General features: G+C 40.5%; 1 protein-coding gene across 2 annotated transcripts in view; it reads left to right on the top strand.

The window, feature by feature from the left end:
* Positions 1-23,047, top strand: part of LOC103459112 (fatty acyl-CoA reductase 1) — a 49,648-nt gene extending 26,601 nt beyond the window's left edge. For both annotated transcript variants that reach the window (XM_008400361.3, XM_008400363.3), the window contains exons 4-13: positions 7,634-7,809; positions 11,212-11,391; positions 12,317-12,494; positions 14,569-14,613; positions 14,680-14,798; positions 16,358-16,425; positions 18,073-18,244; positions 18,331-18,460; positions 19,448-19,575; positions 20,412-23,047. In XM_008400361.3, coding sequence (XP_008398583.1) covers positions 7,634-7,809; positions 11,212-11,391; positions 12,317-12,494; positions 14,569-14,613; positions 14,680-14,798; positions 16,358-16,425; positions 18,073-18,244; positions 18,331-18,460; positions 19,448-19,575; positions 20,412-20,574 — 1,359 coding nt within the window. In that variant the 3' untranslated portion in view covers positions 20,575-23,047. The remainder of the gene's footprint in view (positions 1-7,633; positions 7,810-11,211; positions 11,392-12,316; positions 12,495-14,568; positions 14,614-14,679; positions 14,799-16,357; positions 16,426-18,072; positions 18,245-18,330; positions 18,461-19,447; positions 19,576-20,411) is intronic.
* The last annotated feature ends 53 nt before the right edge of the window (positions 23,048-23,100 follow it).

Genomic DNA, 23,100 nt, shown 5'->3' with positions numbered 1-23,100 from the left:
GTTCCAGCACATTTGGTCAGCTGGTTTTTAACTGCTGTACAATGGCTGCTGGAAAAGACAAGTGTTTTGTTGTTGACGTACCATTCAGAAACCACTTGCTGCGTTCTTGTTGGTTGTGCAGGAAGCTCTACTGATGCTTTTCAAAGATGTACAGTTGTACAACTGCACATCTGTGTGCAGCTATTTTCACTTACTAATATAAACGTTGAGTTGTGGGGGGCGTGGCTTGGATTTAAAGTGACAGAAACATTCTGACCTGAGCAGGATGAACGTGTTTTGTATAGGCCACAGACCTGTCCTGTAAAAAAAGATAAGTTTAAATTCGATGCTGTATTTGTATTGAATTTTCACAGGAAATGACATTAAAAGTAATACAGCAGTAACAAGTTTTATCTTATTAGGTTTAAATCTGTTCTTTTTTCTATTTTGTATAATTTTCCGTCTCACAAACAAAAACCTACACATCCTGTTTTTGCTATTAAAAAAAAAATCGATATTCTGGCTGTTTAAGATGTTTGGTAAGAATCCGCCTCAGATGGACTTCCCTGGTGTTTGATCTCTGAAACAATCAGATCTATTCTGTTAATGCGCTGCAGCTTGGGATGTCAGATGAACGATGACGGTTTAAGTATTTATTTGGTCGGTGGTGGACAGCAGCATTAACAGCATTGTGGTTGTTGCAGCTCAAGAATAAGAAGATTTACTGCTAATGGCTGCCGCAGAGCAGCGGCTCATCGCTCCGGTTCACCTCCTTTAATCTAAGAATGATGGATGATTTCAGAACGGATGTGGGATATTTCAGCTACTATTGCCAATATTGTATTTGTCTGTCTCTGAAATCACAAGAGAGCATCTTAATTTAGGGAAATTGTCATAATTACCATTAATTTCACTCACTCAATGATTAGTCATTGCAAAGCTAATTAAATTATTGCCAGCACACCAAATGTAACTCTGAGTTAAACAAGTTTATTTTTTATGTTTGCTACAAGATTCACTAAAGGTTGAGGCAGTTAATGTTGACGTTTCAGTCTAATTCATCACCATCCAGCTTTAGTGTTCATAATCTGTTAATCTATTCAGATTTATTTTTGCTTTGAGAAAAATAATCTGTTTAAGGGAACTTACAAAACATGTTTTTTTGTCTTTCCTGATGATGTAATTAAGTTTAAAAATAAATAAATATTCTGCTCTTTAATCAACTTCAGAGCAAAAAGCTGATTAAAGAAAGAAGTTTTGCTTCAGTTAAAGTCCAAAATTATTCCAAATCACAAAAATCACTTATAGTTGTTTAGCAATGATACATCTAAACTTATTTAAATGTTCTTTTATTTCATCACTTCATTCATTTAATCTTAATGTTTGACATTTCAGCTGACTGAAGCTCTTTAGACACTTTTTTCTGGTCTTCAAAACTTTGTTTACAGCTGGTGGATGATTACAAGTGGAGCTTTAAAACATGTGATGATGAATGCAGCTTCACCTTTGACCCCAGTGGTTCCCACACAGGAGCTGCTGCTGCTGCTCCAGCAGAGCAGGATGTTGGTCACATGATTAAACGGTTTTATCGTCCCTGAACTTCAGACTGAGCTGCTCTGGATGGTTACTGCTTCTAAATTATCAATAAACAGATTCAGCAAGTAATAAAAGCTTCTTGGCTTTAAATCAGTGAGGATTTTTTTAAAGCCTTTGTTAAATCACCAATCACATTGTGAAGTTCGCGGATGACACAACGGTGTTGGGCCTCATTACAGATGATAATGACCTGGACTACAGAGAGGAGGTGGAGGAGCTAGTAGTTTGGTGCAGAGAGAACAGCCTGATCCTGAATGTTGACAAGACTAAAGAAATGATCGTCGACTTCAGGAAAAATCGGCCCAGCCACTCTCCACTGCTCATAAATAGTTCGGCTGTGGAGGTGGTCAGCAGCACCAAATTTCTGGGGGTGCACATCACTAACGACCTCTCCTGGACTGTGAACACCGCGTCTCTAGTCAAGAAGGCACAGAAACGTCTGTATTTCCTGCGGAGGATGAGACGAGCACACTTGCCCCCACCCATCCTCAAGACGTTCTACAGAAGCACCATAGAGAGCATCTTGACCAGCTGCCTCTCTGTGTGGTGTGGTGGTTGTAGCGTCTCCGACTGGAAGAACGTGAGGAGAGTGGTGCGGACAGCAGAAAGGATCATGGGGGCCACCCTTCCCTCCGTTCAAGACCTTTCATCCCGGCGCTGCGTGTCCCGAGGTCGAAACATCGTCAGAGACCCTTCACACCCACAGCATGGATGGTTCTCCCTGCTGCCCTCTGGAAAGAGGTTTCGAAGCATCCGGTGCAGGACATCCAGGTTCCGAAACAGCTTTTTTCCACTTGCCATTAGACTGCTGAACTCCCAACCGTATTGCACTTGAAAATCTGGTCTCCACATTATATCTGCCTCTTGCATAGAACAAAGAACTCTTTTACTGTTATTCCTTCACTCTATATTTTCTATATTTAGATACATATTTACTGTCTTGAGCTGTATGCAACGAAATTTCGTTTTGTATTCACCTTGTGTATGCAATATGACAATAAAGTTTAACTAACTAACTAACTAACTAACTAAATATGATGATGATTAATTGGATTTAAAAATTCTCGTCCTGTTGATTTTTCATTTAAAAACTTAAACCTTTTTATACCTTTTTAAAATATTTGAAATAATAAACCATTAAATTCCCATTTTATACACATTTTATGGCCTGAAATGCAACATCATGGCAATGCTTCATGAATGATTGACGACGACATGTGAAAATCTTTTAGCATCAATAGAGAAGATCTGATCTGATTCAGTTTTCTCATAATCGATTGGAAACCAAAAGGTGTTTAATAGCAGATTTTTTTATTTCTTTTACAGAATTTTGAACCAGGTGAAGCTAAAAAAAAAAAAAAAAAAGCCACATTAGGAGTTTTGTGTGGAACATATTTACATAGTTTTTATTTTCTTGTATCTTGAATTCAAAATGTTCAAATATTTTTGTCCGTTTTAGCTTAAGTACCGCTCTGAGTGCAAATGCCATTTTTAGAGTCTAACTTTAATGATTAATCATTTCAATAATTGATTAATCACGATTAATCTGATTAATCGTTTCCTGGCAGTAGCGAGTTGTCTAATTTCCCTCTAGTAAAGTATTTTGAATCTGAATGTTTTAATTGTTTCTCTCCAGTTGTCAGACGGACACAGGAACCCTTTTCATTCCCATTAGGGTCTGATAGGATCCTGCCTGTAATCCGTGATCAGCCCCTTAAGCTTTTAAGAGGCTCAGACATTCAGAGTAGAAACAGAAAGGTGGGCTCCGCCTTCCCAGAGATTTACAACAATAAATAACGTTTCACAGCCGAGGTTTAGGATTTAAATCGATGAATCTGTGGCTTTTTGTTCAGATCTGTTCTGATTATTGCATCTTTCCAGAAGCACTTCCTTCCTTTGTCTCTTCTTTTAAACCTGCTCACATCCTATTATTTGACTAATTTAGACCATGCATGGCAGCAAAATGGAGGTCAGCACTAAGGGAACTGCTGCTAATTGCTTCCTTCTGACACACTTTGGCTCTTCATGGTTGCTGTACGTTTTCTCCTGCCGGAGCCGCTGGTGGCGTCCGGTGAAGTCGGCAGCGAAGGCTGCAGACGGGAGGCCCGTTTTCTTTTTCGTCTCATTTTGTTTTTGGATATTAAAGGAGAGGAGGACGGAGGAGGAGAACTTTCCGCTCTGTTGAGTAGAAATCAGGATTCAGAGCGGAACGTTCTGGAAACGTTCCTGAGGTTTCTGGTCTGGAGACGGAAACAGATTTACAGACTTTTACTGTCGTCTTCGTCCTAAAAGCTGCATCCAACCAACCAGCTGACCATCCAACCAGCCGACCAACCATCCAACCAATCGACTGACCATCCGACCGACCATCCGACCGACCATCCAACCGACCAACCATCCTACCAATCGACCATCCAACCGACCAACCATCGTACCAATCGACCATCCATCCATCCAACCAATCATCCAACCAGCTGACCATCTGACCGACCAACCAATTGACCATCCATCCTACCAATCGACCATCCAACTGACCAACCATCCGACCGACCGACCATCCATCTAACCAGCCAACCGACCATCCATCCAACCATCCGACCCACCAACCAACCGACCATACAGTCGACCATCCAACCAGCTGACCAACCAATCGACCATCCAACAATCAACCATCCATCCGACCGACCAACCAACCAACCGACCATTCAACCATCTGATGTCCATCCATCTGTCAAGACATCTATATATCATCCATGCATTCATTTATCTGTCATGTTAGTCCATCTTTCCATCCGTTTGTTTATTCAATCATCCATCCATTTCTATGTCCTCTAGTTTGTCCATCTGTTTTTTATCAAGCAACCCATTATTTTCCTCCATAACTTCATTTATTTCTTCACTTTTCCTCCCATCATCCACAATCTGTAGAAACCCAGTAAAAGCAGCAAGAGAAGACAAACAATACAGCTCAGGGGTTTTCTTTATTACTTTTAAGCAGAAAACTACTGAGTTTTAGAGAAAATTCTCGCCCAATTCTGATAACTCAGAGATGCAGAAACAAAAGAACCAGTCAGTGTCAAATCTACATCACAAAAAACCCTCCAACCTCACTTACGTTCCTCCTACTGTCTTCTTCTTCTCTTGCCATTAATTTCCTCCAGGACGGAGACAATCATTTAGTCCAGCTAAAGGCCAGTTGGTGTGAAGAGAGGCTGTTTAAATGGCATCTTGTGTTGCTGCTCTGAAAGGAAGGACCCATTAGTGTTGGGTTACTGTGAAAGTCCACACAGTGTCACCTTTCCACAAGATTTATTACCTTCACAGCCTTAAAAATGGAGAAATGATGATGTAACACATTTATTCTGATCACTGACCTCGGCATTTGCTCATTTACGTTGCCGATTCTGTGCAGAAACGGTCGTGCTGTGGTCAAACTGGACCATTGTGTCCCAGTTTGCTGGCTGGCGCCCGTGGGTGGGAGAAGGGTGCAGTGTTAAGCGCGAGCGGTGGAAGGCTGGTACAAGACCACTTATCATCCAAAGAGCCTTTTAACAAAGCAACGCCACAATGTCCATCTCCACCGCCCGCGCCTGCAACAAAAGGCTCTCTGAAGCCCACCATGTTTGGCCTCGCTCACCCCGCTGACCTCAGCGCACCTCCTCCGTTCTCCGTCTTTACGTAATTTAACTGCACGGTGGAAATGTTAGCAACTGGTGCTGCAGTTTTAAATAACGTCTTAATTCGTTTTATCCTTTGGGGAAGTGAGTAGCACTGCTGTGTGCAAAGCTGAACAGATCTTGAAAGAAATTGATAAGCTGCTGCAGGAATGAGAAGCATCTTCTTCAGAGTTGCATGTTTAAGCATGTCGCTAGTTTTGTAGCAGAAGGGAAAATGACAGATGAAGTCATTGCTTTAACAACCATCGCTTTTCATGCATCCCTCTGGACTGGAGAGGGACACAAACCAGTCCAGCAAAAAAATCATTTCACCAATCTGCACATTTTTAAAGCTGTTAGTCACTGAAAAACATCAAGGAACATTAATTTTTGCCCTCAAACTGCCAGTATTTACTACAAATCCAATACTTTTGGTGTGAAATCGTACATAATTTGACCCATGCAGTTCATATTTACAAATTTTATTCTTATTTTTCAAGATGGCCACCACGGTTGTGGTTGAAAATACATTTTTTGCACTAAATTAGATGTCCTTGGTGTCAAATTATAGCCTACATGAAATCATAGAAACCATAAATATTTCCTTGATCTCATGTGTAATTTTCTGGTGGAGATTTTTTAAAATGGCAGCAATGGTTGTAAAGGAAGATCACTGCGGCCTTTACCTTCCTTTATCTTGTAAAGAAAGACACACGTTTGCACTAAAATCTGCAGTAGTTATTCTCAGAAAGTTACGTTCAATAACCACTAATTCATTTAACGAGAATCTTAGCTGTTCAAACGCAAAACCGCCACAAAAATGGCAAAAATGTTTGCTTTATGCTGAACACATGAAACATTAGCTGACGCTAAACCGCTAAACACTAAATATTTTGTATCGCTATTGCTATGAACGTGTAAATATACTTCACTACAGTTTTGTTTGCTTGTCTATAAATTTTTTTTGTTTGTATATTGTTTATTCTTTTATTACACTACATTCAAAAGGTCAAAGCTCAAACTTGGTGCTAATTATTACTTAAATTAATTAGCAGCAGCCAACGCTAAACATTAGCACAACCGTCTGTCACATATTTTTATCTCTTCCAAATTGATGACTGAATAAAATAAACTAAAAACGGATAAAACACCAACATATTTACGTCAGTGCTGTTCAGTCTTTTTGCCAAATTGCATTATTTTTGTTTTCATGTATTTTTTTTCTTCCATAAATAGCATCTTGCTTGTCTTGAAACTTTTAAATCTACAGTTTTCTAAAGCAGAAAGTTTTAGGATGATGAAGCATCTGCTGGCTGACTCGCTCCGCCGCAGCGATCTGCTGCTCCTGCCATCCGTTACTAGCTGTAAAACAGATCCGCGCTCTGCTTCCAGTCATGTTAGCAGCAGAGCAGCAACTGCCAGGAGCCGCACACACACACACACACACACACACACACACACACACACAGGCATGCATGATGAAATATGACATCTGACTCTGCTGCCTGAGCAGAGCGTCTCATGTTGGGGGCTTTCGGTCCCGAGGGGCTGCAGCGCTCAGCCCTACATGCCAGTTCTGGTCTGCAGGAACACGAGGCGGTAAACGGAGACCAGGGTTCACATAATCCCCTCCCTGTCCAGGCTGCAGACGTCAGCAGGTGGACTGATGGTTCCTTAAAATACATTTATTTTCTGATTGATGATTTATTATATTAAAATTAAGTCCAATTGATTCAGTAATAAAGTTCGTTAGAACGTCTGTTGGTGCCGTAGTTTGGCCGCCATCCAGCAGAGGGCGCTGCTGGTAGCGAAGCCGAACAAAAATGGCGGACGGTGCATTTTTTAACATTTTACAACAAAGGCTGAAGTGGTGAAATGGAAAATCTGCAGAATGTGGCAATTTGTTTATCCAATTAATCGATCAGTTGTCAAAATAATCAATGACTAACGTAATCGTTAGTTGCAGATAAAACCGAGCTACATTTAATTCCTGGCTACCTTTATAGCAACAGGCTACCCTCTTAGAAAAACGACGTCTTCAGTCAGAGTCTTCTTCAAACCGCTGTAATACAGACTGCTACAGCCGTTTCCATCTACAATAACTCAGATTAATTCAAATTCCTCCGAGTTGCAACATTTAATTTTCCTTTGGGATTAATAAAGTGTTTGATCATCTTAAAGCTGTTTATTGTGGCCTGTTTTGACTTTTCAGTGCAGATTTAGTTCTTATTGCTTCAGGAAACAAAAAAAACAATAGAAACGTATCGTGTGAAACACTGAAGTCCAACATCTTCAAACCGTTGTGGTCGGTTTGCATAATTCTATGAATTATGCAAACTTTGGATAATTTGCATGGCTGAACATTTGCCAAATATCAGTTATTTTACTTTCTTTGCGTTCAGCTTTTCGACCGGGTGAGGGAGGAGAACCCCGACTTCCACCAGAAGATCGTCCCGATCAGCAGCGAGCTGACGCAGCCCGGCCTGTCCATCAGCGCGGCGGACGTGGAGCGGCTCACCGCCTGCGTCAACATCGTCTTCCACTGCGCCGCCACCATCCGCTTCGACGAGCCGCTCAAGTAAGAGCCGCAGGAGCTTCTTCCTGTTGTGGATGTGCCGTTTGATTGGCTTCACAGAGAAGAGGAAGTGAGAGGATGTGGATGTGAAATCAATGGTTTGTTAAACAAAAGAAGCCATCAGCGGCAGGCAGCGTGAAAGTTTACCCAACAAATCAGGCTTCCTGCTTCGGTCAGGAGTTTGCAACAAACACTGATTCATTATTTGAGGTCAGAATGAGAAAGTATTTCATGGTTTCCTGTTTCACCTTCGTGCTGCAGGAACATTCAGGGGAAACTCGCTGGACGGCGTTGTTTAAAGATAAAACATCCGTTTTTTCGCTTACTATTTTATTTGGAAAGGAGAAGAAATTACAAATGGCTGGTCTTTAAATTCAAGTTTCATGTTTAGATCATAAAAACAAAGTCAGAACACAGTCAACAATTAAAGCATTTAATTTTTCCTTGTTTTAATAATTTGGAAACGTCTTCAAAAGCAATCTGTGATTTTAGTCCTTTTATTTATGTTCATTTTCTTCATTTTAGTCTTTAAAATACCAGAATTTGGACAAAACTTTACGTTTTTGTCCGTCTGATGTAATTTGTGAGTATTAAATAATTAGTTTTAACGTGAGAAAGTTATTTACCCAAAACGTTTTCACTCTTAAGTAGTTTGTTGGACAGTTACTTTCTAGTTTTACTTGAGTAAAAGTCTGATAAAGTAAAGCTACTTTAGAAAACTCTGCCCACTTCTGCCTGTTTGTTACACATAAACAAACAAGCATTTCTGGAAAAATGTGAGAAAAAACTCAGAAATGTTGATATTATTGTCATAAAAGTTCAAGAAATGCAAATGAAAACTTCAGAGTCTGAAAAGTTGAAAGTTTGCGAGTAGCAATACTTGAGTGAAGCCGTTTCTGTCCAATTGTTCGTCTTTACTGGAACATTTACAGAGGAATAAACCAGTTTTTATCAAAACATTTATAACTAATTCTTTTGTAATAGCAAGAATTTAACATACCAGCAAAGCGTCGCAGCAAACACAAATATTGCTCTTTTAAAACTTTCCCATTTGTAGTAATAATCTTTAAAACACCAGAAACAAAGAGAAGTGATTTGTTTCACTGAGCTGCACATAGTGACTGTTTGTGATGCTTTCATTGAGCAAACGGTGGAGAAAAACAGTAAAACTAAACATTTTGACAATACAGGCAGTTTTTAAATACAGATTATTAATTGGCAACAATAATTCCTACAAACTTATCACAGTAAATGTTGAATACAGATAAAAAAATGTGGTGTTTTCCATGCATAGAAAAATAAAGGTAATAAAGTCGGATTTATTTTTCTTGTGCCGTTTTTGGTGATTTCTGGGAGGCTGAGTTCACCTAAAAGCTGCTCTGCTCTCAGCTTCACATCGATCTCCTTCAGCCGTGTTGATTTTCTCTTTTTGAGGTTTTTATCGTCTGCTAGTCGTTTCCATCCGACTGCAGCTCCCTGTAGCGCCATACGAGCCCTAAAGCAGCCCAGAGCTGCTTTAGGGCTCGTTTCTCCCCATAAATCCGTCCTGCAGATCTGCTAAAGATGAACTAGGCCCTCTGGTAGCTAAGCTAATCTGTAGATTTGGTTTGATTGGGGACAGAAATAGAAATATTTGTTGCATTTTCAGCTGCTGTGATTCACTTTCACGCCACCTCGCCTGTGGGGGCGCTGCACCAGGAACCACTGAAGGAAACGGCATGAAAACCTCAGTAGAAGACAACTCAGATCTTCTTGAAATATAAACAGATATAGATTAGCGTCAGATTTTAGAGGATTTTTCTTGTGTCTTTGGGATAATGAAAAATGTAGAATGGATATAATTTTATTTATGTATTTACTGGGTTTTATATCTATGCCTTCCTAGAAGAAGATGATTGTATCCCTTTCAATGACATGAACAGCATTTTTCAGCAAGGGGCCGGGGCCCCTCCAGTCCCCCTCTTGGGGTCGCCACTGAATAACAAGACAAAAAACAAAACAAACACCTTCATCACTGAAACTACAAGCAGCTTTTCCATTAAAAGCGTCATTTAAACAGTTATTGTCACTTCAGCAAACATTTATTTTTCTAACTTCCTGCAGCTGCTGGCTGTGCTGCAGACCCAAACTGAAGCAGTCAAACTGACTGTGATGGTAGAAACGACTGGTTAGTTTGTTTCAATCAGCTTCAGAGTCGGTTGTTGCATCACAGCAGCAAAGACAGATGGGAGGTGACTCAGCTGCAGGAAGACGCTCTGCGGTTTGTCCGCCTGCTGGCGTAACGCCCTGCACCCGCCTGCAGGGGGAGCGGACGCCCACACGCGCTGGTCTCCCTCTTCCTGTCGCTCCTCAGCTGGACGATGGCTGGGGAGCGATCTGGAGCCGCCATGTTTACCCTCACAGCCGCGTTTACCCGCCTCGTTCAGGACCGGCTCCTTTTAGGGAGAATAAAACAAACTGGACCAGAACATAGCAGGTTTATTAGCCTCAGCCAGGCGGCTGAATTATTAAAAACTGACCCAATAATTTACTTCGAATGACCAGAATGAGCTTTATGCTTGTTTGTTCTTTATTTCTAGTCAGTAGAAATGTGTGATGGCGTATTAGAGCGATTGTAGATAGAAAAAAAGAGTACATTTGCTCTGAAAAATATTACAATCTCAGACATTTTCTCAAATAAAACTTTGAAATTTGCAGGAAACGACTCAAAAAAAAGAAATTTGAGTTTGAAAAGTAAAAAGAATTACTAGAAAAAACTGATATTATCTGAGAAGTTTTCTAAAATAAAACTAGGAAATTTCTAAGTTTGCTAAGAAAAAAAACTCACATGTTGAGATTATTCTCAGAAATTTTCTAGAAAAAAAACCTAAAATGTCTTTTTTTCTTTTTTTTGGGTTAAATTAGTATTTTGTTCTCGGACCTGAAGTTTTGTTGTATTTATTTGACCTTTTCCCTGCTCTAGCATGTAGAACACCTTCACATAACGGTAATAAATGACCCATCGATTGAAATATTTGTTTTGTTTTTATCTCCAAAGTTTGGTGCTGGAAAAGTTTGAAAATGTACCTTGAAAAGTTCTTAAATTTTATTGTTGGAAAACAGTTCAAACCCTGATTAAATGTAAAACGTGCCATGTTTTTGCATTTTTAATACGGCAGAAGAATAAAGTATTTTGACTTGACTGAGCTAAAAGGTCCAATCAGTGAAAACGCAGAACTCAACAAATTGCTGGATGCATTAAATGTCGTGTTGCTCAACATTTAACGCGTTTTCTCTGCACAGCGTCGGCAAACAAACATCCAGAGGCGTTAAACTTCTCCTCTCCCACACAGAGCCGCAGCTGCTCAACCTTTCCCTCCTCCACACATTTAGCGCCGCGTCTCTCTCTCTCTCGCCGTCCTGCAGGCACGCCCTGCAGCTGAACGTGATCGCCACGCAGCAGCTCCTCAGCCTGGCGCAGCAGATGCACCACCTCGAGGCCTTCATTCACATCTCCACCGCCTATGCAAACTGCAACCGCCGGCACATCGACGAGGTCATCTACCCGCCGCCGGTCGAGCCCAAGAAGCTCATCGAGTCCGTCGAGTGAGTGAACGACCGTCGCGCCAACGATTAATCGGATTAATCGCAATTAACTGGAGTATTCAGACTTTAAAAAGGCCATTTGCTGAAAGAACAAAATACTGAGAGCAGTAATTAAGTTAAAAAATGAAGAAAAATCTCTACATTTTGCATTAAGATGAAAAATAAATCTACGCAGAACTCCGAGATTTAGATTCACCTGGTTCAAATCTGTAAAAAATCTCCTTTTGAGGATCTTTTCATAATAATCCAAAGAATAATCAACTGATCGGTTCTACAGGGAGTGGAAGGCCTGAGCTTTTCACATTAAAAGTATTTTTATCTGCAGATTCATCCTTTGTTGCAAAAGAAAGCTTTACTATTGCATTAAAATGTTTATTTACTTATTAAAAAATGAACTAAGTTATTGGTATGTTTGCGTTTTTCTAACATAAATAGAAGCCAAATCTGCTACTTTAGGAGTTTTGAGTTGAACATATTTATAGACTAATATCTTAAATGCAAAATGTACAAATTATTTCTACAGTTTTGGTTTCATTGTTGCTCTGACTGCGTTTGTCTTTCAGCCTTTTTTTAGTCTGAATTCTCCAGTTAATGATTAATCGATTTCTAAATTAGTGGACAATTATTTCAATAATCAAATTAATTGTTTCGGCCAAACTTTTCTCGACTTTCTTTAATGTTTTTAGGAAAAATTCTTTAAACATGCAGATACAGTTTTTGACTTTTTTGAGTCTCTATACTCCAGTTAACGATTAATCGATTTCTAAATTAAATTGAGTTTTATTCCAATTAATCACGATTAATCGTTTCAACTCTACCATAAATATGTCAGATACATTTTTGTTATGGTTTCTGGTTTCCTGCCCTGCCTTGAAGTTTCTGTGGTTCGTTTGGAGGTTTTTTGACTTCCTGGTTGTGGTTTCAGGTGGATGGACGACGGCATCGTGCGCGACATCACGCCGCGGCTCATCGGCGACCGGCCCAACACCTACACGTACACCAAAGCCCTGGCGGAGTGCGTGGTGCAGCAGGAGCAGGACAAGCTGAACATTGGCATCATCAGGCCCTCCATAGTGGGAGCCAGCTGGCAGGAACCTTTCCCCGTAGGTCACAGAGCAACTATTACTGCAACATGCAGAACGGAGAGTTAATGTTTAAATTAAGTCCAGAATAAGCCAGAAATCTGAGAGATCGATCTAAACAGCTTAAATAATATAAGAATAAAATAATATGTTTGTATTTATTATTGAGATTTTCCTGGCAAAGACCTTAAATATATGGAAAAACAAATTAATTAATAAAAAAATGTTTTTAAAAAAAACTACACAAATAATAAAAAGGCAAGTTAAATGAACAGAAATAATAAACTATTTCCTGTAATAACAAATTAATTTAAAATTGAAGATAAATTAATATTTAAAACAATAGAAATTATGTTTAAAAAAATCTAAATATAGTTATATAAAATATAAATATTAAAACCACAACAATTTTCTGAATAAACAAAAATATTAAAACCTTTATTTTAAAAATAGATGATAAATTATAAACAGTAATATTTGAAAAATAAAACTTGATCAGCCTGCAGTTGGCAGCGACAAAAAACCCTAAAAATGGATAAATAAATGTAAAATAAAATATATAAACATGTAAAAGTCCAACTAAGAGAAATAATCACATATTTCATTTAGTAAAATATAAATTACCAAAACAATTCAGAAATTAATCAAAAGCAAATTCAAACTAACAAAAATAAATCAATACATTTGAAAATATAAATAGAAAAAATAGAAATTAACATTTGAATTTTTTTTTAAAAATTAAAATCAATACAAAACTTTAATTTTAAATTAAATAAATAAAAATGTGTGTTTGATAAGTTTTGTATAATCTTGTTGGTGGTTCTGATCCGCCTCTTCAAACGGACCGGCTCTCTTCTTGTTTAGATGCCTGTTTGTGTGTGTGGCGTTAATTCGGCCCCCAGGGGCCCCTCCACGCATGTAGCGGTCTGTTAGCATCACTTCCATCCATTTTTAATGGAGTCTAAGTGAAGCTGACGAGCTGCTCCCCTCCGCGTCCCACCGCATAAACCACAGGAAGTAACACAACGCCGCCGCCGCATGTGCTGCTGCTCCAATCTGCTGATTCCCTCTCTCTCTCTCTCTCTCTCTCTCTCTCTCTCTCTCTCTCTCTCTCTCTCTCTCTCTCCCTCTCCCCCCTTCTTCTTCTTCTTCTTTCCTGGCAGTTGGAGTGTTGGTCTACCCCGGAGCATTTAGGGACATTAATCAGCACATTTCTGCCAAAAAACTCAGAAGACGTTCAGTTTGCTGTCAAATCACATAGAAATCAATCATCTTGTGTTTCCTTTTACTGGAGGAGTGTTTTCAAGATGGCCGCCAAAACCAAAACATTCGGTTGAATAGCCACTAATTTAATGAACTGGAATCTTTACTCTATTACTAAACAGCTAATGCTAAACTTGCCGCAAGTTAATTTTTCACACTAATTAAAAATGTGTTTAGCATTTTTTTTTATACTAAACACAAAAAAATAGTGTAAGCTAATGCTAAACTGCTAAGCACATTTTTAAAAATTGGCGTAAACTAATGCTAACCAGCTGGACAAATAAAAAATTCGCATAAGCTAATGCTAAGCCACTAAACACATAAAATTAGCACAAGTTAAGACAAAACTGCTAAACACTAAAAAATTAGCATAAACTAATGCTGAACCACTTAAAAAGTGTTAGCTCCATTGAGGCTGAACTGTTACACAAATCTAACGCTAAACCCCAAAACACAGAAAATAGCAGAAGCTAACAATAAAGCAATAAAGACATAAAACATTTGCAGAAGCTAATGCTAAACCGTAGAACTCATAAAAGATGGCAGAAGCTAACGCTAACCATTGAGACGGTGTTTCTCTCTGTCACACCTGGTGTGAGACTCGCAAACAGAAACTTCCTCAGTTTCTGATTTTACCACATTTAAGTTTTATGAACAGGAGGAACAAAGTCAAAAGCACATGAAAGTTCATCCAAGTCGTTAAATTTGATCACATTTTATGGCAATAATTAAAGAGGCTCAAAAACGGCGGCCATCTTGAAAAATGTCCTAATCTGAATATTCACTTCCTGTGTTTCTCTCCGCCTCTTCACCTCCTCCTCTTCCTCCTCAGGGTTGGATCGACAACTTCAACGGGCCGAGCGGCGTCTTCATCGCGGTGAGTGAGCCTGACGGCTTCCGGCAGCCGGATTAGGATTAGGCTAATCTGGTGTTGTGTTGCCAGGCGGGGAAGGGGATCCTGCGCACCATGAGGGCCAACAACGACGCCGTGGCCGACCTGATCCCCGTCGACGTCGTCATCAACCTGACCCTGGCCGCCGGCTGGTACACCGCCGTGCACAGGTGGGTCTGTGGGCGGGGCTTAGCTCCTCCATCAGGTGGATGATTGACTTTTACTTACAGATTATAGATTATAGAGCGGCTTGACTCCTTTCCTTTCTTCTTTTCTTTTGTCTTCAAGTCCTTCTGTTTGCTCCTTCCTTACATCCTCTTTTCCTTCCTTGTTTCCTACCTCCCTTCCTCTACACTCCTTGTCTCCTTTTTTCTTTTTCTTTTACCCTTCCTTAATTTTTTTTCCTTCCTTTCTTGTTTCCTTCATTCCTTTCTCTTAACTCCTTGTCTCCTTTTTTCTTCTTTCCTTCCCTTCTTTCTCTCTACTCTTTGTCTCCTTCCTACCTTCCTTCCTCAGCATTCCTTGTCATGTCTTCCTTTCTGCTTATCGTTTATTTTTCACGTCTGGAAAAGTTTGAAGCGTCGCCATGAAAATGTTTTGGAAGCTTCATTTAATCTCTAAATTATGGAACTCTTTTAGTGACTAAAATGTGTGTAGCATTTGAAGAAGAAGAAATAGTTTTTGACTGTAAACATGAAAATCTGCTGCAGGTTTAATCTGAACCGTTTCGCTGTTTCCGTCCTCCGGTCTGGAAATGTTTGTCCCGTTGACTCAGACTGAGTCAGACGTTCTGCTCGGAGGGAATGAGTTGGAAAAACGGAGCCGCTCCCTTTTTTAAGGGCCAAAGATTCCAGGGAAACTGAAGATTGGCAGCTGGTCAGTGACGGACGCCAGCGCCGAGTTTAATTTGGGCTGATCCTGGCAGTAAAGACCATATTTAAGGTTTTTTTAAAAACTGATAAAGGATCCATTTTTACTGCTTTACAGTTTAATACCAGGATTATCTCATTCAGTTGTATTTAAGTCCAGACTTTGACTGGGCCACTCCTTAACCTCCAATTTATGAGAGAGAGTCATCAAGAATCAAACAGAATTAGGACTCAAACGATTAATCGTGATTAATTGATCATTGAAATGATCGTGAACTAATTTAATGATTGATTAATCGGTAACTAGAGTCATTAAAGTCAATTTAAAGCATAAATTTTAGGGTTAAAATTATTAGTCAGACTTTTTCAGCTGCAGTTTCCTCCTCTGATCAAAGTAATCGAGCGTTCCCTAAAGGAATGTGATGTTGTCGCATTTTTGGCAATAAAATGTTTCTTTTCTTATTTTTAAAAAATATTTATGTATCTTTGCATCATTTAATGTGTTTCTATATTGTGTAAAAAAAAAAAAGTGGTTAAATAAAAAATCTGCAGATTGTGCCCATTTTTTTATCCGATTAATTGATTAATCGTAAGAATAATTGATAACTAAAATGATAGCCGCAGCCCTACAACAGATTTTATAAAAATGTCTCATTGAGGAGGTCAAACCTAAAAAGAAATGTTTATTTCCATTTTTAACGAGTCTTGTGGTCGGCCAGCAGATTTAATTTGCTGTTTTTTGTTCCACAGGCCTAAAAGTTTGGAGGCGCCGTGTGAAAACACCAACATTTATTGTGTCTAAAACAGACATGAATCACATTTTAAGGCACTTTTGGACCCGGGTCTCTCTTGTTTTGCAGGCCTAAAACGGCTCTGGTGTACAACTGCACGACCGGCGGCATCAACCCGTTCCACTGGGGGGAGATCGGTGAGTACGCCGCGCCGCGCCGCCCTGATGCTAACAGCAACCCGCCGCTGCGGGTCGATGCGGCGGTTTGGGCCCATCGTCTCATGTCGCCGCTTCATCACAGATCAATCAGTCGCCTCTGACTCTGCTGCTGTAGTGGAGGATTAACGCTGGGAAAGGCTGCCACCTGCTGGACAGACGTAGAAACTCATCCAGACTCCATGTTTACTGAAGCAGAGATTAATTCTCATCTGTAGGTTGTGGGCTCCTGCGCTAAGTAACATCCCAGACTGTCGTTAAGGATTAGTCTGGAGAAATGTCAGAGATTAACCCGGTGATTGCTAATTAATTCTGCGGTTGAGGGGAAACGCTGGTTTATAATCCTCGGTCGTCGCTGGGCTGCAGCAGGCTGGAGGAGCAGCTCGTCACCGAACGAGAGTCAGTTTGTCTGCGTTGGTCTGAATCTGATGACGTGAAACCAACAGAAACATCTGGAAAAACATCTGAAATCCCAAACTTTATTCCTAATTCTGTTACCAGGAAGAAAAACTACAGATGGCCGTCTGTCCATCCGTTCTTCCCTCCATCCAGGATCCTCGATAACCTCAGTTTGTATTTTAAATCTAACTTTAAAATCGTCAGACCAAATCAACCCGATCCCTTCGCCGCTCCCAGATTAACAAACTTCCCGCAGGAATCACAACCGGATGTAGATCCAGATGTTCCAGATGTCATCGATCCGCAGCTGGCTGTCACCTCGGATCCGCTCATCTCGGCCCCCTGCAGCCGCCTCGCTCCTGTCGGCATGGAAACGAGGCTGTGACGTAACGTCTGCTGCTCACATGGCAGCGTCTCTGGACTGGGCGTCCTGACAAAAGGTCAAAGGTTACCGTGGGATGTTGGGATCCCCCTGAGCGGCTCCACCTGTCGTGAAGGTGGAGTTGAACGCTGCACTGTAAAAACGGCGCGGCGGCGTTTAGCCGGGTTCTGTTGCTGCGCCGGGGAGGCAGAGATTAGCGCGGATTATCCCAAACGCACAAACCTTCTGTTCCCTCGCGGTTTCACAGGAAACGCTTCCCAGAGACATTTTTCATTATCTGGATTTAAAAGATATTCTCCTCTCACCTCTTCCTCCCGATCAGAACTAAACTGGACTCGATAAAAAAATGTTCAGGTTAAAGCTGCAACTAAAGATTATTTATTAATTATTTGAATTTTTAAAAATTGGGATTTTCTGTTAGACAATATTAGATAAAAAGATCCAAAACATTTTTTCTTTTAAGCAAGAAAGTCAACATTTTATGCATAAAAATGAAAGCACATACTTTTAGTTAATGCTTGATCACTTGCAAATTAATTTATTAGTTTTTTAATTGAATCATAAAATGTGTGAATTGGGTTTTTTGTGGTTTTTGCAGAATTTGAACAAAGAGAATTTAAAATAATTCTACTTTAAAACTAATTTACAAGCGATTCAATCATGTTCTTTAAATTTGTTTCTCATTAAAACAACTTAAATAACAAATAAAGGTTTGTTCCAATTTCTGTTTTGTTTGCAGCGACAATAAATAATTCCAAAGCTTTTTAGAGTCTGCATAACGATTAATCACCAGATTAGTTGGTTTCGGTAACAGATCAGTGGTTCTGTGTGTTTCTGTCTCCTGACAGAGCACCATGTCATGTCGTCCTTTAAGAGGAACCCGTTGGAGCAGGCTTTCCGCAGACCCAACGCCAACATCACCTCCAACTACCTGATCAACCAGTACTGGATCCTGGTCAGCCACAAGATCCCGGCCTTCATCTACGACCTCTTCCTCCGTCTGTGCGGACAGAAGCCGCAGTGAGAACAGCGAACATCCGCGTCCTCGGTTGGCTGCGTGACGGAGACGTGGGTCTGCATTGAAGGTGGTTTGTGCTTCCCTGCAGGATGATGCGCATCTTCAACCGGCTGCACAAGGCGATCCACCTGCTGGAGTACTTCAGCAGCCAGGACTGGGAGTGGAACTCGGAGAACATGAGCATGCTGATGGGCCAGCTGACCCCCGAGGACAGGAAGGTCAGCCTGCAGAGGCATCCGCACCAAAACCAGTAAAACGACGTCTCACTGAGACGATGCGCCACGTTGTTCTTCCAACCAAACCGCTCAGCTTGTTACCGATCAACTGAATAGTCACAACTGTAGATGCAGCAACGCTACGGCTGGACGATGCGGCTTGTTTGGTTTCTTTTCCAAACGAAAAGCGCATTACAACGAATTCAAAAACTGGCTTTTATTTCAATCATCCCTTCTGAAATATGAAGACCTGCTCAGAAAACGGTCACAATATCAGCAGATTAAAGTCCTAAAGTTACGACAAAAAAGTCATTTAATTAATAAGAAATCTTCTAGAGTTATAAATATCTTTAATCTGATGTGTTTTACGATATTTCATCTATTATCCAGAGTTTGACTTCACAAGATGCTCAACATTCCTCATTTAATGTTTTACTATTTATTTCTTCATTCTCCTGTTTGTTCTGGCAACATTAACTCTTTATTCTCACATTATTTACGATTTCATCATAACATTATTCTTGTGATTAAAAAATAAAATCTCACAGCCTGGTCCTGATACTCTGTCCTACAATCAACCCGAATTCAAAGTCCAAATAAGTAGAAACGGTAAAACACACTTGTCATCAAGATGGCCGCCCTGGGCTCGATGACATCACTCATCGCTATGGAAACCCCAGGAGAGCATTGGTTAAAAAAAAACAGCCAAGTCTTTAAAAACCAAAAATGTGATTAATCAGTTTTATTTTAAGCGTTTTGAGGGAAACTTGCAGGAAATGTAAGCAGTTTAAAAACAGCAAAGAGTTTTAGTTATTTTATTAGTCTGAATGCATATAATCTTTAAAATGAACTTTTTTTTGTTATTTTTCGTCCTGAAAATGAGTTTCTGACTCCGTCCTTGCTTCAGGGTCGACATTCTTCCTCTGTGGTTTTTGTTCCCTCTGGTTCCGGTGAAGTATTTCTGAATTTGAGTGGAATTTGTTTTCCCAGACATTTAACTTTGACGTGCGTCAGCTGAACTGGCCCGAATACATCGAGAACTACTGCATCGGCACCAAGAAGTACGTCCTGAACGAAGACATGTCCGACATTCCTGCTGCCAGGCAGCATCTCCGAAAGTAAGTCAGCCGGAAAAATACTACAACACTTTATTTTCAGAGAAAACCCTCCCTGTGTGTTTCACTGGATGATTAAAAACGGCTAAAGCTACTGAAGGGCAAAGAGCTGAGCTCTGGTTGCTATGGTTACTCCCTCCATTTCCCTGTGACGTGGGGGAGGGGCGATCCCGTTTTGTTATTTAAATGTAGATTTTGCTTTTAATCAAACAGCAACTGAATTTAAAAAAAATTTAAAATATTTGATTGCACAACTTTAGGTGATTTAAATAGGTGAAAGTTACTTGAAGCTGCCGAGGGGCAAAGAGCTGAGCGCTGGTTGCTATGCTGGTTGCTATGGCTTTTCCCGCCTTTTCTCCAGGAGGTCGGGAAATGGGCAATCCTTTTTATTTTTTTATTTGTTTAAATGCAGATTTAGCTTTTTATAAAAAACAGTATCAAGTTGAGGTGCATTAAATAGTTGGAAGTTTCTTGATTTAAAACGAATCAAGCTGCAGAGGGACAGAACCGGTTGCTATGGTTACTCCCACCGTTTCTTTGTGAGACTTTGGGAGGGGCGATCATTTATGTACATTTTGCTTTTAAACAAACAGCAACTCTGTGAAAACAGTGAGTTGCATCAGAATAATGTTTGGAGATCGAGTGTAAAATTTTACATGTTTTATCTAGAAGATATGATTATTTAAAGAGAATTTATGAATTTTTTATTTTTTTTGTCTTTTCTGATCGACCCTAGTTATGTTTTTAAAAACCTGCACCACTGGCTCCCCATTACCGCAGGTCCAGGGTTGAATGAAAGGTCTCGGACCTTACTGGTGTCTTTGGTTGTCCTCCTCCAGGCTGAGGAACATCCGGTACGCCTTCAACACCCTGCTGGTGGTCTTCATCTGGCGGGTGTTCATCGCCCGCTCCCAGATGGCCAGAAACATCTGGTACTTCGTGGTCAGCCTCTGTTTCAAGTTCCTCTCCTACTTCCGTGCTTCCAGCACCTTAACCAACTGAGTCTTCCTCACAGCCTTGAGCCGGAGACGGGCAGCCTTCGCCTTCAGCTGTCGGCGGTAAAAAATAAAAAAAACAAAACAAAAAAAAAAGTCACCTTAAGCTCAGACGTTCCGGACGTGGACAAACGGGGCTCGCTCTGCGGACGTCTGCGGCTGACAGAAGGAAAATAACGAGGTCTATTTGCTATGTAGTTACTGGTTGAGTTGGGAAACTTGACATTCCCGTCAGAAAAGCACTGTCCTAAAGAGAAAGTGGTGTCTTTTTATGTTCTACCTAATGTTTCCTTCAAAGTGGCCAATTATATATGCAACAATACGCCTTCTGTGTGATTTCCCACTTCCTTCCCCGACCTCCTGCCTCGTGACAGATCTGTGTTTTCCATACTTGAAATGCGTCATTGCAGCAGAGGTGGGCGAACTCTACGTAGTTATTTTTATTTTGCTTTGTTTTGTTCTCGAATACGTCTTGCATTCTGTGCATCTACTGCCTTTTTAAGATGACAGTCCAGACGGTTTGCCCACATGACATCAGAACGCTGAGGCCAGCTAGGCTAGCTTCTGGCTGATGTCTGAGGGCGAACCTGAACGCTCATCTGCTTTGTTTCTACAGCTGTTTGTACTGAACTGGGTTTACTACTTTTACATCTTTATACTTGCACCAAAAAAGCAAGTTTGATTGTGTGTTAGACCTCGACAGTGTGGTATATAAACATAATAGTACATCAGAGTGGAGTTTATTTATATAGCGTAGTACAAACTGTAGATGGTTCCTTAAAATGGTCCTAATCAGGGTTTTGAGAGGACAACCTCTAAAATTTTACAATAAAGTGCAGTGGACCCCCGGTTTAAAAACACTCAGCTACCGACTAACAGCTAAAAACACAAAATATATCTTAATTTGCATTGATATGAAGCTGTTTTAGCATTACTGGACACTCTTCCATTGGTGCTGATCGGACAAACAAAACGGCGACATCTGAAGAGCGTCTGTTCGATGACCAATGTTTTGCTTTATGACGCAGAAGCTCAGTGAAGGGAACTTAAAAAACGGTTGTTGAAATTCAGAGGATCCAAATTTAGCAGAAAGAAGGCGCCATCTTGTTTGTTCTGGCTACAAACAGAATGCTAGCTAGCTAGCACTGCGTTATCTGGGCTAACCTTTCCAAGTTCCTGCTCGGCAATCAGTCTAGGTAAAAATATGGATTCATCAATGCTTTGCAGTTCATTTTTCCAATTAAATGTAATTTTGTAAAAGCCTGTGAATCAATTGGATATCTTGTTTCGCAACAATAAAACAGTTCTTCATCTTGAGTTTATTTCCAAATATTGAAATTGTACATATTAATAACCTAAACCAGCCGATCACGAACCAAATCAGCTGTCCAGATGTTTCCCCACAGCACAGCTCAGCGCTGCTGTTCTAAGTTAACAGCTTAATATCATTTCTGTGCCGTCAGCACCAATGAAAACCAGTTGCACTCCATTGAGGTATTTTAGGTGCATTTTCTTTCAAATAAATCAGATTTACTCTACGAGAAGAATCATGTTCCGAAGAAAAATCTACGAAAACCGAACAAGCGGAGGTCCACTGCACTGAAGAAGAATGAAGGATTATGATGCATCTAATGCTAAAGAACTCAAAGCAGTTTTAAAAAGTATTTGTCCAAAATCAATCATGTAATTTATTGGGGTGTGGGGAGTGTTAGGTGAACGATTCAGAGTGAAATCAAAGCGGTAACCGCTAGCAACAGTTGTGTTTCTCTGAAAAAATACACTCCGACGGTTATTTCAACACGCTGTGCAGTCGAGTCGTCTGCATAGACGCTCACTAACAGGCTAAATGCTAATACAAAAGTGGGTTGGGTCCAAGTACACAACCATGAGGGACTCCACATCTGACCGAATGGAGAATCGCTGCTATTTAAGGGAGTAGACCCATCTGTTTGGTGTGGTTGGTATCTAGTTTTATAAGAAGAAAACTTTAGTTACCAAAAACTTGTATTTGTTGAATCACTGCTGTATTCACAGGACCACAGAGCTTCCCTCTAACTACAACAAGTATTTAACGTAAAGTCTGAGGAGACCTGGGCGGCCATCGTTGTCTGCTCTCAAACTGAATGAGATTTCACGGGAGAAAAAGGGAAGAAACTAAATGTTTATGCAAAACTCTGGTTTTGTTGTGTGTGTGTGCGTCGGTTCGCGCTCGGACTGCGTGACGAATCGGTTTTGTCAGGTTGTCCCCAAAGAGCTACAGGGCTATCTTCATGCTGTCATCCATGTTTGTCCGTTTGGTAACAGCACCGTCTTTGTTCAGTCAAGACGGGACGTCCTGCCGGCGCAAACGGCAACATAACCCGGAACATCGTATTCTCTCTCACTGGTGTCATTTTTGCGAATTGTTTGACCAGCTGTGTTCCCCGCTCTAACGAGATTCGGTCTGCTTGGCAAAACTGAAATAAAGAGGATAAAAAGCGCATCTGTGCTGCTGTCTGTCTCACAAGGCGGTTTTGTTGCTTTTTCAGGAAAA

The sequence above is a fragment of the Poecilia reticulata genome, chromosome 23 (assembly GCF_904066995.2).
Source record: "Poecilia reticulata chromosome 23, P_reticulata-male-v2, whole genome shotgun sequence".
NCBI lineage: Eukaryota > Metazoa > Chordata > Actinopteri > Cyprinodontiformes > Poeciliidae > Poecilia > Poecilia reticulata.
This window is presented reverse-complemented; position numbering and strand designations above follow the sequence as displayed.